This window comes from Mastacembelus armatus, chromosome 19 (assembly GCF_900324485.2).
Source record: "Mastacembelus armatus chromosome 19, fMasArm1.2, whole genome shotgun sequence".
Classification (NCBI taxonomy): Eukaryota; Metazoa; Chordata; class Actinopteri; order Synbranchiformes; family Mastacembelidae; genus Mastacembelus; species Mastacembelus armatus.
This window is the reverse complement of record NC_046651.1, coordinates 4,129,632-4,148,679: the sequence shown is the minus strand read 5'-3', so window position 1 is coordinate 4,148,679 and position 19,048 is coordinate 4,129,632. Positions and strand designations below refer to the sequence as shown.

The 19,048-nt window shown below is 40.4% G+C and overlaps 1 protein-coding gene across 1 annotated transcript in view; it reads right to left on the bottom strand.

Moving 5' to 3' along the window:
• Nucleotides 1–19,048, bottom strand: part of ryr2a (ryanodine receptor 2a (cardiac)) — a 289,201-nt gene that overhangs the window by 95,550 nt on the left and 174,603 nt on the right. Inside the window, 11 exon segments of the mRNA XM_026315769.2 lie at nucleotides 331–418; nucleotides 714–871; nucleotides 1,164–1,246; nucleotides 1,595–1,787; nucleotides 3,479–3,606; nucleotides 3,975–4,105; nucleotides 9,133–9,214; nucleotides 9,526–9,764; nucleotides 15,481–15,541; nucleotides 16,972–17,021; nucleotides 17,273–17,394. Of these exon segments, the coding sequence (XP_026171554.1) occupies nucleotides 331–418; nucleotides 714–871; nucleotides 1,164–1,246; nucleotides 1,595–1,787; nucleotides 3,479–3,606; nucleotides 3,975–4,105; nucleotides 9,133–9,214; nucleotides 9,526–9,764; nucleotides 15,481–15,541; nucleotides 16,972–17,021; nucleotides 17,273–17,394 (1,335 nt within the window).

Sequence of the window (19,048 nt, the reverse complement as noted above, 5' to 3'; positions counted from 1 at the left end):
TCACACCTTTGAATATGCAATGTGGATTGATGCAATATCATATAACATACATAGTTCTGAAAAACAACCCTTCTGAGACATGACATGATTAAACTATATGCTAAGGACTAGTTAAGCAGCACAATGAGCTCAAAGCTGCCATAGAGATGGATCAGTAGCACCAGCAGCTCTTTACAGTGAGTCATTTGATCACTTACTAATTATGAATGGAGTGCTGAGAACATGATAGCAGGGGTATGTGTTCTCCTGCAGCTACAGTACCAATAACAGCATTTTAAATCAACAGCATCTTTTTGTGCTTCTTTGCATCCTTCTGTGTGATTTTCTTACATGAGACTTGGCCCAGAAGATAAAAACCTCAGCCACCATGCGGAAGAGCTCCTCAGCCTCTGGAATGGACTCTTTGAGCCATTTGGCCCTGTCAATAAATAAAGTTAGTTAAAGAATGGCACTTCTTTTACATTAGACGTATAATGTGTTTTGTAAACTACTAATTTTAATTTTGTCACAAAAATACAAATGCTGGTGTTAGCAATACAGAAAATATGTTGGACAAGTATGCAGACTTGTAATTATACACAGCTGTTATAATTTATCCCACTGTAATAATAATTCATATTTGAAGTCCTGTTGGATGTTTGAGAGTACATGTACAAGTATAAGCAGTGAAATACAGGAACTCAATCAGAGCCAGAAAAATCAGAGGACTGCACCTGTTGTAGTCGACAAATCGGATTAGGAGAGGGTAGAAGGCATACAGGTCTCTGACCAGTATAGTGAACTGGTCCATGATGAGAAGCTCAGTCTCCGAGATCTCACCTCTCCCTTCTGCCTTGCTGTGTTCCTCATCCATTAGCACAACTGCTGCTTTCTGCACAACACAGTCAACATTACTATCTCTTAATGTGCATGCAAAAAACATTTGCTCATAGCAGTTATACTATGATCAGACTTTTAAAGTCTGTAACTGCTGTCAGGACAAGCCATTATAAAACCTTATGAATGCAAGTTAGTGTGTTGCTGTGTTACTAGTTGTTGAAACTACTGTACACTGTGTATGCTGTCTCTATGTGGCAACTCTAGGCCAAACAGCCCAAACTGGCTATGATGATGAATGATGAAATAGGAGTAATTTTCACATCATTTCAAAGGATGATACTCACTTTTTTGAGTTTATCCATCAGAGGCAAGAAATGGGTCTTAAGCAGCTGGGCTTTGGTCTTGCTGATAATTGGCTGAGAGAAAACTTGGGGGCAAGGATGGAGATGAGATTGTATGGTTAAAATGGAAATCATTTATCCTCATGAAGATGCCTATAAGTAATGTGATATACAGTATGGCAAATAGTTACACACTATTCCTCTGACTTAAGATAATGTAGCAATTTGTCAAAAAAGGCAGATAAGATTGATCAGCTTTGTAAATACATAAGGAAATGCATTCAACATGTTTGCTTGAGCTTAAAGACACTTAATGAGGTCAGTAATGCTAAATAAAAATACAACTTTTTCAGTTAACAAGAAATTTTACAAAGTCAAATATATTTGTGTAGCACACTGTACAAAGAAGAAACTGCCTGTGTCATTATGCTTACCAGCCAATCTTTTCATCCAGGCTCCCTCATCTATTCCCAGATTGTTGTAGATAATCTTGAGAATGTTTCCCAACAGAGTGTTCATATGCTCAGAGGTCACAGAGGTGCAACAGCTATCTGCTTTGTCTGAGTTGTTCTCTGGTCCATGTTCCCACCAGTGGGACATGTAGCTGCATAACATGGGCAACACCACCTTCAACAAAAGAAAATATATATACAGTGAGTACGGAAAGTATTCAGACCCCTTTAAATTTTTCACTCTTTGTGTCATTGCAGCCATTTGCCAAAATCAAAAAAGTTCATTTTATTTCTCATTAATGTACACTCAGCACCCCATCTTGACAGAAAAAAACAGAAATGTAGAAATTTTTGCAAATTTATTAAAAAAGAAAAACTGAAATATCACATGGTCATAAGTATTCAGACCCTTTGCAGTGACACTCATATTTAACTCACATGCTGTCCATTTCTTCTGATCCTCTTTGAGATGGTTCTGCTCCTTCATTGGAGTCCAGCTGTGTTTAATTAAACTGATTGGACTTGATTTGGAAAGGCACACACCTGTCTATATAAGACCTTACAGCTCACAGTGCATGTCAGAGCAAATGAGAATCATGAAGGAACCGCCCAAGGAGCTTCGAGACAGAATTGTGGCAAGGCACAGATCTAGCCAAGGTTACAAAAGAAATTCTGCAGCACTCAAGGTTCCTAAGAGCACAGAGGCCTCATAATCCTCAAATGGAAAAAGTTTGGGACGACCAGAACTCTTCCTAGACCTGGCCGTCCAGCCAAACTGAGCAATCGTGGGAGAAGAGCCTTGGTGAGAGAGGTAAAGAAGAACCCAAAGATCACTGTGGCTGAGCTCCAGAGATGCAGTAGGGAGATGGGAGAAAGTTCCACAAAGTCAACTATCACTGCAGGTGCTTTATGGCAGAGTGGCCCGACGGAAGCATCTCCTCAGTGCAAGACACATGAAAGCCCGCATAGAGTTTGCCAAAAAACACATGAAGGACTCCCAGACTATGAGAAATAAGATTCTCTGGTCTGATGAGACCAAGATTGAACTTTTTGGCATTAATTCTAAGCGGTATGTGGGGAGAAAACCAGGCACTGCTCATCACCTGCCCAATACAATCCCTACAGTGAAACATGGTGGTGGGAGCATCATGTTGTGGGGGTGTTTTTCAGCTGCAGGGACAGGACGACTGGTTGCAATTGAAGGAAAGATGAATGTGGCCAAGTACAGAGATATCCTGGAAGAAAACCTCTTCCAGAGTGCTCAGGACCTCAGACTGGGCCGAAGGTTCACCTTTCAACAGGACAGTGACCCTAAGCACACAGCTAAAATAACAAAGGAGTGGCTTCGGAACGACTCTGTGACCGTTCTTGACTGGCCCAGTCAGAGCCCTGACCTAAACCCAATTGAGCATCTCTGGAGAGACCTGAAAATGGCTGTCCACCAATGTTCACCATCCAACCTGACAGAACTGGAGAGGATCTGCAAGGAAGAATGGCAGAGGATCCCCAAATCCAGGTGTGAAAAACTTGTTGCATCATTCCCAAGAAGACTCATGGCTGTACTAGCTCAAAAGGGTGCTTCTACTCAATACTGAGCACAGGGTCTGAATACTTATGACCATGTGATATTTCAGTTTTTCTTTTTTAATAAATTTGAAAAAAATTCTACATTTCTGTTTTTTTCTGTCAAGATGGGGTGCTGAGTGTACATTAATGAGAAATAAAATGAACTTTTTTGATTTTGGCAAATGGCTGCAATGACACAAAGAGTGAAAAATTTAAAGGGGTCTGAATACTTTCCGTACCCACTGTAAGTTTAGGAAGGATTATATGGACTTTTAGGTTGGTTGCATATAAACATCCTACCTCCATGACATGGGGCACCTGAGTGTACTTCATGCCAGACTCAGCCAACTCCATGATCTCCTCCAGTGACTTCTCTAAGTTTGGGATCAGGGGACAAACCTCCCCAACCTGACTTGGAAGACCTAGAGCTGTGATGTGACAGAATCACTATTAATGACCAAATATTAAAAAAAAACATTAATACACAGCTCACTGATTAAAATGAACTTTTAGATATATTAATAGCATCAGTTTTTTCTTGCACACACTAGCCTGAAAATGTTGTCCTTCATTAGAAAGAATGGGGGACATACTGGTTACCTGTCTTGCTCTCACAAGTCCAGTTCTTGAGATGGCAAATTAACAGAATATCAAAAGTAACACAAACACGTAACTCTATAACCTCAGAATTCCGTATATTTCTCAATTATATGTAGATACAAGGTAATTCTGTAATGTAATGTAGTGCAACACAAGCACAAAGAAAAGCTAAACATTCAAACACATTTATAATTACCTGCTCTGTCTTTACCTCCTTTGCTGTTGTAGATAGAGAAGCTGTTGAACCTGTTGATGTGAGGCTCAAGAAAGGCAACAGGGAAGGCTGCTGAAAAGGCAGCTAGACACTTTCCTAATGCTGGACGTTGTCTGGAGAGAAGAGGGGAGGAGAGGAAAGGAGACCATTGACCTTTAACCAAACCTTTAATTGTCCAACTTGTCATTTACAATAACATCACAGAAAATTTAACACTGCACAACTTCCCCCACCCTTGCTTTATATTACACCATATGGTAAGCAAGGAATGACTATCTTCATTCAATTAGAAGGTGGATTATTGCACATTACACTACACATTACACATTTCACATTGCCAGACAGAAACAAACTCTTGATCTTGATCCTCCTGAGATTGTGCCCCTAAGGCTGCTCTAAAAATATCAGGAAGACCACTCATTACTGAAATCTTTAGGCTCTAAAGAAAATGACTGTTTCCATGTTTTCTTCTTTAAAGTCTGAGGTCCTACTGAATGACTGAATGAATAAGCTACAGAATAACATGCTAGATAAGAATATATATAACAATAGCACAGCTGGTCAATAAAGCAATAGCTACTATCTAATATCTAATAATAGCTCAATTCAATCAAATCTTTGTGATGTTTTTTTACAATCTCTACAAATATATCCTTAGCCAACGTGTGCAAGCAGGTTGGAACGGGTAGAGGAAAGTGTCAGGTGTGATGTGTGACAAAAGCATGTCAGCAAGAATGAAAGGAAAGGTGTACAAGATAGTGGTGAGACCGGCAATGTTGTATGGTTTAGAGACAGTGGCACTGAGAAAAAGACAGGAGGCAGAGCTAGAAGTAGCAGAGCTGAAGATGTTGAGGTTTTCTTTAATAGTGACTAGGATGGATAGGATCAGGAATGAGTACATCAGAGGGACAGCTCATGTATCTAACATGAGTTGTTTTGGAGAAAAAAGCCAGAGAAGCCAGTTTGAGATGGTTTGGACATGTTTAGAGGAGGGACAGTGAATACATTGGTAAAAGGATTCTGAGGTTAGAGCTGCCAGGAAGGAGGCCTAGAGGAAGACCAAAGAGCAGGTTCTTGGATGTAGTGTAGGAAGACGTGAGGATAGTTGGTGTGGGTGAGGAGGATACAGAGGATAGGGTTAAATGGAGGTGGATGATTCACTGTGGCGACCCCTGAAGGGAGCAGCCGAAAGGAAAAGAAGAAGAAAATATATTCGTAGTCATGAATGTTAAACAAAGAAAGACACTGTGTAACAGTGGAGAAAATCTGATAAAACAAAGTTCTAGTGAATCTATAAAAAGGTTTTATTGTGATAACAGGCTGCCTTCTTGAACATAACAAACTGATCACTGTGCAATATAGAATTAATACTACTAAGACTATCTTTATTGACAGAAGTAGTACTGATCCTGTTTTTGCCCATACTATGTTAGGCTTTATGGACTTTATTATCACTCAGATAAACAGCAGCACGATGACAGTAAAACAAAAACAAGTCATAAAAATTGTCATCTTCATCGAAGCACGGGTCGAGGTGGAGGAGTAGCTGCAATCTTTCATTAAAACTTATTATTAAACTTTCATCCTCAGAACAGTTATAACTCATTTGAGAGCCTCACTCTTAGCCTCTCACATCCAAACTGGGAAACACAAAAACTAAAATTAATGTTGAGTCGGTGTGTAACTTTGCTAAATTAATGTCGGACTCCATAGTTTTCTCTGGACCCCTCCCCAATCTGACCAGCGATGACATGTTTAGCCGCATGTCGTCGTTCCATCGCTGGCTGTCCAGGTGGTGTCCAGCAAACGATGTGGGCTTCATAGACAATTGGGCCACTTTCTGGGGAAAACCTGGTCTGGTAGCGAGAGACGGCATCCATCCCACTTTGAATGGTGCAGCTCTCATCTCTAGAAATTTGGCCGAGTTTATTAGCCAACCTAAAGCCTGACAATGCAGAGTGGGGACCGGGATGCAGAGTCTCAGTCTAAAACGCCTCTCTGCAGTTTCCTTAGAGTCTCCGCCCCCCTCAAACCACATAGAGATTGTGTCTGCCCCTCGAACATATAAATCAAATAAATCAGAAGTTAACAGAAGAGGAGTTATTCATAATAACTTAATAATAATTAAGACCACTCCTCTTATTGAACAGAAAAACAGAACTGTCAAATGTGGGTTATTAAATATCAGGTCTCTTTCATCAAAATCTCTGTTAGTAAATGATTTGATAACTGATCACCAAATTGACCTACTTTATCTTACTGAAACCTGGTTACACCAGGATGAATATGTCAGTCTAAATGAATCAACCGCCCTCAGTCATAAAAATTATCATGTTCCTCGAAGCACAGGTCGAGGTGGAGGAGTAGCTGCAATTTCCACTCAAACTTATTATTAAACTTTAATTCTCAGAACAATTATAACTCATTTAAGAGCCTCACTCTTAGTCTCTCACATCCAAACTGGAAAACACAAAAACCAGTTCTACTTGTCATTGTGTACTGTCCACCTATATAAGACCTTACAGCTCAGTGCATGTCAGAGCAAATGAGAATCATGAGGTCAAAGGAACTGCCCAAGGAGCTCAGAGACAGAATTGTGGCAAGGCACAGATCTGGCCAAGGTTACAAAAGAATTTCTGCAGCACTCAAGGTTCCTAAGAGCACAGTGGCCTCATAATCCTCAAATGGAAAAAGTTTGGGACGACCAGAACTCTTCCTAGACCTGGCCGTCCAGCCAAACTGAGCAATCGTGGGAGAAGAGCCTTGGTGAGAGAGGTAAAGAAGAACCCAAAGATCACTGTGGCTGAGCTCCAGAGATGCAGTAGGGAGATGGGAGAAAGTTCCACAAAGTCAACTATCACTGCAGCCCTCCACCAGTCAGGGCTTTATGGCAGAGTGGCCCGACGAAAGCAAGGCACATGAAAGCCCGCATAGAGTTTGCCAAAAAACACATGAAGGACTCCCAGACTATGAGAAATAAGATTCTCTGGTCTGATGAGACCAAGATTGAACTTTCTGGCGTTAATTCTAAGCGGTATGTGGGGAGAAAACCAGGCACTGCTCATCACCTGCCCAATACAATCCCTACAGTGAAACATGGTGGTGGGAGCATCATGTTGTGGGGGTGTTTTTCAGCTGCAGGGACAGGACGACTGGTTGCAATTGAAGGAAAGATGAATGTGGCCAAGTACAGAGATATCCTGGAAGAAAACCTCTTCCAGAGTGCTCAGGACCTCAGACTGGACCGAAGGTTCACCTTTCAACAGGACAATAACCCTAAGCACACAGCTAAAATAACAAAGGAGTGGCTTCGGAACAACTCTGTGACCGTTCTTGACTGGCCCAGCCAGAGCCCTGACCCCAATTGAGCATCTCTGGAGAGACCCGAAAATGCCTGTCCACCAACGTTCACCATCCAACAAAACAGAATGTTCAAAACAAACACAAACGCTATATAAATAGGTGATTGAAAGGAGGGACTGGTAGCTAAAGCAGCTCCCTGCTCCAACCTTTTGTTCTGTAGTTCCACCTCCCGAATTCGCAGAGTGAGTTCTAACTCCTCAGTTGTTCGTCCATTTTGGACTGGGAGGTCCTTAGTTGAGGTAGGAATACCAGCTGCATCACCCGGCCCGACTCCATTTGTGGGAGTTGGCCCACCAAACAACCCCCTTTCTGTCAGCTTTGCTATGAGGAGTTGTTTTATCTCCTCTTTCTTTGCATTGATTGGCACATGCACGTCAAAAAAATTGGCGATTAACACCAAATCAGCCTTGCGGCACCTATCCATCTTATCTAAAGTTGGATCCATAGTAAAGTCCTCCAATTTAAATTCAACACTCATGCTGCCACCACCACAAAAGAAAAAACTGTGAAACAGACAAACAGAATTTACACTTACCTATCAGGCTAGGAAAAACACTACAAAAAAACGGACGACGGAACGCAAAACGCAATGGATGAGCCCCCAATTCTATGTTACGCCCCAGCCTAGGGGTTAACTGGAGCGTAACACGAAGTTGAGTTTTCCTTCAAACCTCCTCCACTCTCAACAAACACGGAAAAATACGAAGTACAATTAACGAGAATATTTATTCTGTCGAAAACACAGAATACAAAACAGAATGTTCAAAACAAACACAAACGCTAATTTAGCCCTACTCAAACAAAAACGCTCCGTGAGCCCTACGATATTACAAGAACAATGGAAAATAACAAAAACGCTAAATATAGCCCTATGATATCAAATAAACAAAAGATCAAATAACAAAAACACTAAACAGCCCTATAATAGCTAATCAAAAGAAAATAACACAAAATCACAGTTCTCTAGCCTGGAAACTCCTAAAACAAACAGGAGAAAACAAAACACAAACGTGGCCTAAATATCTAAGTATCTCTAATCTAAATAACGAAAATCCTATCAATACAAAACCTGCACAATCGAAACAAAAATCTAATCTCTAACTAACTAATTTACGAAAACGAAGTCTTTATCAAATCTTTGGAAGTGGCAAAGGTGGGAGAACAGCTCTCTCGAACAGCAGTCCATGGGCTTCTTATCTTCCTTCCGGGAAGTGTTGGACCAATCCCGGAAGTCCAATCCACGGGGTCGAACGGACCAATCCCACGGGTCGCTCGAGTCCACGCCCAACTCTAGCTTCCGTCACACACACATACACACATTAGGAGGGGAGGGCCAACAACACACAACACACATATTGACCTGGGGTCATAACAGGGAGCATTACCAGATGTTAGAGGACGCAAGAGAGTATTATTATTTGTCTTTTTCCTGAGCCCTGGTGATCCCAGGAAAATAGACTTTGTGATTGTCTTGCATTTGGGTCCTTCGTTTCTCCTTTATGCCATAACATAACAATTGGGCATACAATTCCATGTGATAAACTTCATGTCATCAATTTTCACGTCACTAAAATGTGTAATTAAAAGTAAAGGTGATGTCACTAAGTGGTAAACATGCTTCTGTCCTGAGTGTTTGTATGTACATTTGATTATAAAATGGAATGCTTTCCATAGATCACCACATGTGAAATCACTTACAGATGTGGAAGGAAAATGAATCTACGTAGATTTGTGTGACTTGTAAGCTTAAAGATCTGTACTGTAGGTTATACTGCACCTTTCTACATATATGCTCCTGTGGGTTCCCAGAAAGTAGAGGCTGTTGAGTATTCTGTAGCAGGAGACCTGGACATCATCCACTGGAGGAAGAGAGGCAAAGGAGTTTACTTTAGCAATTTATGTTTCAGGAGGTATACCATTTTGAAAAGGGATTAAGAGATTCAGAATTTCTCTAAATAATCACCTATGCTCAAGAAGCTTCATATTAGATTAAAACATCAAATTGATTTCATGTTGGAAATCCATCATTCTCCAGATAAATGTTTTAAGTGATAAACAACATATTTTTTTTACATCTTCAAGAAGAAAGAATTTGAAAATATTAGCTAGTAGGATTTCAAGTTTCATGGCTCAAGCAAGTACAATATGAACACCACAAGTCAGTACTCACATATAAGGTCTTCCCCAAACATGTTCTGTCCAATATGTTCGAACAGTGAGGAGAGGACAGGCAGCAGGGCAACAGTCGTGTAGTTGATGATCTGAGTAACACCTCGTGGCTGCTCTCTGCTGTGGGTGAACTGACCAAGCTTCAGGTTCTCCTGTGTCCTCTCCAGATCTTCTGCTGCACTGTCAAAGTATGACCGTAGAGCCGATTTCACTAATTCCAGACCAGTCTTCATCACTGTCCTAATATATGGGGAGAGTTAGATTACAAGACAGTTTGTTCGAATGCACACATTTTAACATCTTACACTCAAAAATCACAGAAAAAAATGAACAGGCAAGAAAGAGACAGAAACAGTTATATTACACTACAGCACTGGTAAAATGTCAGAATAAGATTTAACATTTGAACGTGAAGCCAAGTCAAAGTGTCTAGAGAATCTCACTGTAACTCATGAGTCTCTAATTTTAAATTTTGGTTGTTTTGATGAAATTACCAGGCATGACAGCTCTTTTCTCAGGTCATTTTCTAGTCAGAATATTTTCTGTGAAACTTATCCCAAAGTACAGTGGCATCATTACAAAATGCACACATATTGGTTTAGCATTTCCATTGACATTGACATTCGATTGACAATTAATTTGTGCACAAAACTGAACACCAGAAAGAATGCTTGAACTTTGCACACAGGTACACTAGAGGATTTTGAAGCAATTAATGATTTTCAATAGTAGTGTCAATGAAATGTCAATTTATGTGATTTAATTTCTAAAGCACATTTAAAGACAGCTGTTAACCAATGTACTGTACAATCACAAATAAAATCTCATTAAACATATTAAAAATAAAGTACAAACACAGAAGCTACTGCAGTAAAAGCCATGAGGAAACTATGTCAAGATAAGACTTGGACATGGAAGGGGCGAGAAAACAAGCAGCTGCTGTTAGAGATCAAGTAGCTGCTAATTCCAGAGTTCAGAAGTGCTGTGTCAGGATTGCACCTTCACATTGCATTCTTCACCCTTGATTTAGCAGCTGATTAGCAGACCTGAGTTATCTACTTTGACAGTAAAGCTATAGGAGAGCAGAAAGGTAGGGTGGGCCAATCCATTTAATGCTCTAAATTGCTTTCTAAAACCTATGGGAAGCCAGTCAAGAGAGACTAACAACTGAACTATGCTCTCAAAACCAACAGAAAACCAACAGAAATGGCCTGTAAAAGCTGTAAAAGCCTTGACGTTTTTCTGTCAAAATAGATTGGCCTTAATCAATAACATTAGTGGAAGAAAATATGCTTTTACAGCTGAATTTACATGTTTATCTAATTTAAATTCACTGCAAATTGGAACACCAACTTTTTTAGCATCTTCACCTACAATTTAATAAAATCAAGATCTCAATCAACCACCACCAACCACACATCTTCCAGACACACCAACAATGGTTTCAGTATCCCCCTATCTCACATCTCATGGTTTTAATGGAACATAAATGTTAACCCTCTACAGCACAGCATTGCCATGGGGCAACATAAAGTTTTTTTATGCCCCATGCGCAGTGCATGTAAACTTAAATGATGCCAACCAATCAGAGTTTGTTAAAAAGTATCAAATTTTAGTCCAATAATATGTGGAAGTCACTATCAAACACTATTTGAAGGCAGGACATCCTTTTCTGACACATGGTCACAAGACGTGGTGTGAGAAGAAGGTAAAAATATTAGCCCTAGTAATCATATTGTAAATGACAAAAACTGTAAATAAAAAATACATGTGTGTCTTTCACCAAAAGAGAGCTGGGATAGGATCCAGCAGACCCTGTGACCCTAATTAGGAATAAGCAGGTATAAATAATGGATGGATGCATGATTTTCAATTCTTTCATATTTGTTGACATTTTTGAAAGATTTTCTGATGTTTTCATTGCTCTGTAATAGTTGTCTTATGATCTACGAATGAATAATTTTCTCTGTTGTTTTGTACCATTGTTGCCCCTAGGCAACGAAAAAATATCTTGGAGTGGGGGGGTCTGAAACATAAAAAATGTTTTGGCAATAAAATGGTCCAAAATGAATCAGCAAATGATGATGAATAATTTTCAGCATGTACCATCAAAATGCGTGCAGTAGAGGGTTAACTACTCATTTCAATTGTCACAATTTAAGGAATGGAACAAAATGCAAAACACAGACTCTGAGAACATACAAACTAGATATGGTTTATTGATTGATCCAACACAAAATCATTCAACCAAACCAAAAATTAATCTTCAACAGGTTTGACACTGTGGCAAATGTGCTTTCTGCCCCAGCCTATACAGCCATCCCCACTTAGTCTTCCTCACTGTATCCTCCTTGTCCTCCAGCTGAGTGCACCTCCATCTGTCACAGTAACAGGAGTGAGGTTGGAGTTAAAGTCATTGTACTGTGGGAAGGCAGCTGGCACAGATGGTGTATGTCCAAGGCTACTTAAAGACAATGCAGTCCAACTGTGTGAACCTTTCCAGAGTTGATTCTACAGTCCCATCTCTGTATCATTCCAGTACCTGAAGTAAAGCATCCAGCTGAACTAAATGACTACAGATGGGTAGCGCTCATATCCCACATTATGAAGGTCCTAGAGAGGATAATTCTCTGTTCTTGAGAATAGAGGTCAAACACACAATACATCCCCTGAAGTTTGCTTTGGTGTGGATGATGCTGTCCTCTACATGTTTCATTGTGTGAAAGAACCTGCAAGGTATGTGAGGATTATGTTCTTTGATTTTTCAAGTGCATTCAATAATCCAAATAATCATCCTCAGAGACAAGCTCAAAGGAATGGGGGTGGACACCTCCTTTGTTTCCCTATGGAACTATTATCATTCCAATTCTTGCACACACTGTACACAGCACACTTCAAGTACAATTCGGAGTCTTGCCGCATTCAGGGTTCTGATTAAACTGCTATTTTTGTGTGTATCAGGAGTCCACAAAAAATTGCCTCCTTTTGAACAATTCTAAAACCAAGGAAATGGTTGAGAATTCAAGGGTCTGAGCTCCCTCCTAATCCAGTCAGCATCTGTGGTGCAGATGGTGAAGTGGTACCAGCCTATCTGGACAATAAGATGAACTGGTCACTGAACACAGACCTTCTATATAAAAATAGGGAGAGACAGCTATTCTTCCTACGTCCTTAGATATCTCCAGTAAGATGCTACACATTTTACCAAACTATGGTAGCAAATGTGCTGTCTTAAGCTGCAGTCTGCTGTAGATGCAACATAAATGTCTGTGGAGATTCTCAGTCGTCCAGGTGAAGTTATCTAGAGGTTGACTCAACCTCTAGATGAGGCAGCATAAAGCACAGATATCTTCAAAATTCCACCAGTATCTTCAATTCACCTGCCAGAGTCTTCAGTTATTCAGTCAGAGCCGCCAGTCATGGTCTCCACCATAGCCGTCTACACAGGCTGTGCCTGAGTCATCTTCCCAGGCAGAACCTGAGTCCACACCTGAGTCTTTGTCACTCCAGTCCACACCAGAGTCCCCTGCTATGCCTGAATCCCTTGTTACTGCACCTCAGTGTGCCAACGACCACATCCCTGCTGAGGCTTTGTTCCTGTTTCCTGGACCCCAGTGTGCCAATCACAGTGCAACTGCTGAGGTCCTTGTTCCTGTCCTGGTCATGGGTTCTCCAATTAAAGTCAATGACACCACTGTTGTTTCTCCTGGTTTCGTCTGTGGGTCAGTGGTTGGAGATACCATCTTAACTGTCAGTCCTCCCAGTGGGTCAGCCACCCCTGTTGTCACCTCTTGACCCCGCCTGACCCTGATCTGGCTGGCGGGTTGCCAACCGGAGCTATTGCTGTCACCCCACTCCCTGGTATTCCTTGTGGGTCGGCCGATACTGACGGTCGCTCCTCTTCGCAATTCAATTCAATTCAATTTTATTTGTATAGCGCCAAATCACAATACAAATCATCTCAAGGCACTTTACAAAAACAAAAAACCCAACAAATCCCTTATGAGCAAGCGCTTGGCGGCAGTGGAAAGGAAAAACTCCCTTTAACGGAAGAAAAAACCTCTAGCAGAACCAGGCTCAGTTTGGGCGGCCATCTGTCTCGACCGGTTGAGGTGAGTGGATAGAAGAGAGAGAGAGGAAAAAACCACAACAATAAACAACAAATAGACACTGCAGGTTGGTGGAGCCAGTAACTGCATATACATCAGCATATACAGCTCCAGGACCAGAGACACCTGCAGAAGGTACAGAGAGAGAACAGAGAGAGAGGGAGAGAGCACAAACTAGGGGAGAGAGAGAGCACAAGGTAAGTGACATTCAGTGGTGGAATATACATGTGAGGGGGGGGGGAGGAGAGGAAGAGAGTGGAAGGGAAGGGACGAGGAGGATCATTATGGTCATGGGCTGGGTCAGTGGGTGCCACCAACACCGCCTCTCCTATTCTTGGCAATTCCTATGGTTTGGGCACCCCTGCTGAGAAAACAGATGATCCTGCTTGCCTAAGGGGCCATCCTCCCATACATCCCCGGACTTCCGTTTACCTGAAAGGCTGGTCAATGGCCTTGGGTTCTTGTTCGCCTGCGGGTTGCCCTCCTTGAAAGACCTAGACAACCTGCTCACCGTAGAGGCCGTCATCTAGCAGGACCTTTGATTTCTCCTGGTCTTCAGGGCCGTCCACCAAAAAAGCTCCAGTTCCTGGTCTACATCAGTTTTTGTGTATTTGTTCAGCCTTTGCTCCTAGTTCCTGGTTTCTTGTGTGTCATGTGTTTGTGGGTGTGTATGTGCTCCTGTTAATGCAACAAGGTCACAAGGGGCACCTGATGCTCATCGACCATTAGAGGGACTACCGTTTAAGATGGCACTCTACCTTTGCCAAAAGTAATGATCTTCTTTAGTCCTCCTGTGCAGTCAAGTTGTCAAACCCCTTACTTCGGATCTCAGCAGTTGTCTCCTGAATTTCTCCCTGTATTGCATCACCTGGCAGTTCACTCCGTGTCTCCTGGATCAGTGCCTTGATCATTACGTAAGTAAGTGCTGTTCCCTCCATGTCTCCTGGATCACTGTAATCCCTAAGTGTGTTCCTCCTGGAGTCTCTCCTGTGAATCACCCTGTTCTTGTTTCTCGATATTTCTGTGTTCATATTACTAAAAGTTTGCACTTAATAAAAGCTCTTTGTCTGCATATTTGGGTCCAGAAACACTCCGCTATGTCTGATCTTTTTTTGTGAATGCACCTTACATTTCTTTTTTACTATATTTTACATATGTGCAATGGAGCACTGTGCCAAAGCAATTTCCTGAAAGGAAAATGTCTTATTCTTACTCTGATCCTTACATATTTGACAAGAAATAGAAGATATAGTTCTTGACTGCCAGATTGTAACTGTATTCTCCCTTTGACTTATATCTTATATTCAGCTTATATCTATACATATTATATGTTGCCGGTATATCTGTATGTACCATATACTGGTTCTTACTTCCATTATGGTTTATCTGGCATTTTGGCAATTGTATTAAGTAACTGCTTTACTGCCTTGCTCTCAAAGGTGTCCTAATCATAGGCACAGAAAAATATCAGTTTGCAAACTCTCAGTCCCACACTGTTAGACAAAATGAAATGGTTCAGCTTCACTTGCTGATGATTACATTCATGTTCCAATCAGACCACTTTGAGAATGTATACATGTACGAATGTATACATGTATGTATGTGTTCATATTCATTGTTTGGCTGCGCCTTTGTTAATTTAAGTTTATTTTATATTTTTATTAATATTTTTCTAACCCTTGCATTTGCTATCTAATATTAGGAACAAAAACTACAGATTATCAGTATTCATCTTTAACAGCATGGGAAATGTTAATGTGTTTATCAGTGCTCACTTGAATAGAGTGCACATACACACATGCACACACACACCATCCACGCATATCAAAGTTCATGTGTTTCCTTACCTGGCATCAAGACTTTGTCCCAGTATCTGTAGACAGTTAACTAGGGATGTGGCATTGTTACCTAGAGAGCAGAGAGGACCACATGATCTCAGGGATGTGAAGAGTCAAGCTTTAGTAAAGCATTATGACTCTACCTGTTCAAAGTGATGAGGAAATGAACAAGCCGAGCACAAAACAAGTTTGTGGTTTTGTAAAAATGCAGTGGAGAGCAACAGACTCAAAGAAAAATGAGGCTCTATTAAAAAAGAAAATATATGCATAAGCGGGGATAAACTATGCAGTCAATACAACAATTTATTTCAATCATTTAATGTTAAGTTTACATTTTAATTAGTAACGGTATAATAATAATAATTAAAATAATAATTAAGGTCAAATGTGTTATTTATTACACAAACAATCTCTCTTATAACAAGTTGCATTATACATCACACAACACACAGCTGTGTAGCAGAAAGAGTATACATTAACCAGGAACATCATGCATTCATGCACTCAGGCACATGCACACACAATCAACTCTGTTACTTCACAAGCTGTAAAAAAAATGAGTGAGGAGGGGTGTTAAGGGTCCCTCAAAAGGGATTAGTCTGCTGTTCTAAGAGCCCTCAACAGTTCTCCCTTTGACCCACTTTAATACAACATGAAAATGCTGTGCCTTTAAGAAGTTTTGCTTTTGATTTTGGCTGCAAGCATTTAAGTGATATTCTTGCACTGTCCTTGCATCTTGTTTGCACGTACAATACTTATCCAGTGGGAACCTCAGGGTGATTTCACAGCTTTTACTTTTGTCAGACTATATACTGTATATTATTACTATGAGATGGCAACCCCACACAAATTTGATATTTCCCAGGTTTATACGAGGATAATCCACCCATTAAAATTTGCTGACTAATAATGATTTATGTGATATTGAAATGTGGTTAAAATCAGATTTATTTTTAGCCTTTGAAAACAGACAGGCCTTGTCAACCCACTATGATGTCTTCAATTTTAAATGCAGATTTGAAAGATCTATATGGGCGGCTACTATCAACATAATTAAAAATATTTAAATATATCAAAGTTGCCATTCTTTTTAAAACCCTTCTCTTTAGACCAGGAACAGCTCACAGCCCACCTAATTATCTCAAATTTTCTTTCTGGGACAGATACTGTGTGTAGTATAGCAGTGGTTCCCAACCCTGGTCTTCAAGGAACAGCGTCCTGCTTTTTTTCCAGCTATCTCTGCCCTTCTTGCCTCTGATTGGACCTGATCCAGCTGTGTATGGGCAATGCAGTGCAATGGGTATGGGCAATGCAGAAAACAAGCAGGGCTAGAAAACAAGCAGGGTAGTACTAGTTCCTTGAGGACCAGGGTTGGGAACCATTGTAGTATAGTCGGGTATACTGTAGGTTTGCATGTCACAAATGCATTCACATTGCACTTATTCAAAACAAAATTTGTGTCTGTTCAGCTAAAAAGCTTGATCTATAAACCATCCTTACCAAATAAGGATATCCTATGTCTGACAAGAACTCCCAGTTTGCAGAAAAGACTGAAAAGAATCAATAAAGAGAAAAGGAGGATATAGAAAGAGAAGCAAAGAAACATAAATAATAATACTTAATTGTAATCAAATATGAGAGAACTGCAAGAAACCAGAATGTGCAGGAGACATCAGGAACACTGATGTTTCATCAATTAAAAATATTAGTCATTTAAGCATTGTGCAATAGAGAAAGTGGCACACCCTGCAATGTCATCTTTGGCTTTCTGTTTATCTCTCATATCATTTTCCACACTTACCTGGTCACCATCTCTTTCTCCTTGTTAGAAGCATGCCCACCACTGCTAATTGGATGGATGGCTGTGGACAGGAAGTACAGCCTGTGGTTTTTAAAGTATTGATCCACTAACGGCAAGACCACCTATGGATGAAATGGCATAAATACAAAGCTTGTATATAAAGTGTAAAATTTGAGAAGTTTAGTTTGAGAAGTAAATATAAATATTTGCAGTTTTGCAATTATTAGTAGATGACAAGCTTGAAAATGATAAGCTCAGGTAACCATTTTGTATTGCACACACTTTACTGATTGACCCTGCCATTCACTCTTGTTTTCTTTGCAGGTAATGATGGTGGGTGGGGCAGAGAGGGAGAGCTGAAGGAGTGGTTTACCTGAGCTAAGCAGCAACACAGGCACACCTGGGCCCTGTGTGCATCATTCAAAATTACATACACACACAGACAAACACACACACACCATTCCACTCATGCAATTCAATTCAATTCAATTCAATTTTATTTGTATAGCGCCAAATCACAATACAAATCATCTCAAGGCACTTTACAAAAACAAAAAACCCAACAAATCCCTTATGAGCAAGCACTTGGAAACAGTGGAGAGGAAAATGGAAGTCTTTAATGGAAGAAAGAACCTCCAGCAGAACCAGGCTCAGTTTGGGCGGCCATCTGCCTCGACCGGTTGGGGTGAGTACAGTGGGTACGGAAAGTATTCAGACCCCTTTAAATTTTTCACTCTTTGTGTCATTGCAGCCATTTGCCAAAATCAAAAAAGTTCATTTTATTTCTCATTAATGTACACTCAGCACCCCATCTTGACAGAAAAAAACAGAAATGTAGAAATTTTTGCAAATTTATGAAAAAAGAAAAACTGAAATATCACATGGTCATAAGTATTCAGACCCTTTGCAGTGACACTCATATTTAACTCACATGCTGTCCATTTCTTCTGATCCTCCTTGAGATGGTTCTGCTCCTTCATTGGAGTCCAGCTGTGTTTAATTAAACTGATTGGACTTGATTAGGAAAGGCACACACCTGTCTATATAAGACCTTACAGCTCACAGTGCATGTCAGAGCAAATGAGAATCATGAGATCGAAGGAACTGCCCAAGGAGCTCAGAGACAGAATTGTGGCAAGGCACAGATCTGGCCAAGGTTACAAAAGAAATTCTGCAGCACTCAAGGTTCCTAAGAGCAAATAAAATGAACTTTTTTGATTTTGGAAAATGGCTGCAATGACACAACGAGTGAAAAATTTAAAGGGGTCTGAATACTTTCCGTACCCACTGTATTCCTGGGGCCAGAGCGGGCGACATCGAGTCAAATCTGAAGCTGCTGGCTAACGCTAATCGTAAATATGGAAATATTGTTATTCACATCGGCAGAAATGACATCCGATTACGCCAATTGGAGGTCACTGAAATTAATGTTCTGTTGGTGTTTTCTTCTCCACTGTCGCCAAGTGCTTTTTCATAAGGGATTTGTTGGGATTTTTGTTTTTGTAAAGTGCCTTGAGATGATTTGTATTGTGATTTGGCACTATACAAATAAATTGAATTGAATTGTTAGTTGGTGTTGTTTTGGAGACGCTTTGTTGGATAAGTAATTTGATAATTTGGGTTGTTCGTTCTTTCAGTCAGGAAGAGTGATTTCTTTGCAGTGTGTGCATGGTCTTTTCCTTTTGTCTCCCTGGATAGGTTTAGCAATGTGGTCCATTTGGACATGTTGGTTTGTTATTTTAGTTATTATTTTATTATATTTTATTTTACTTATTT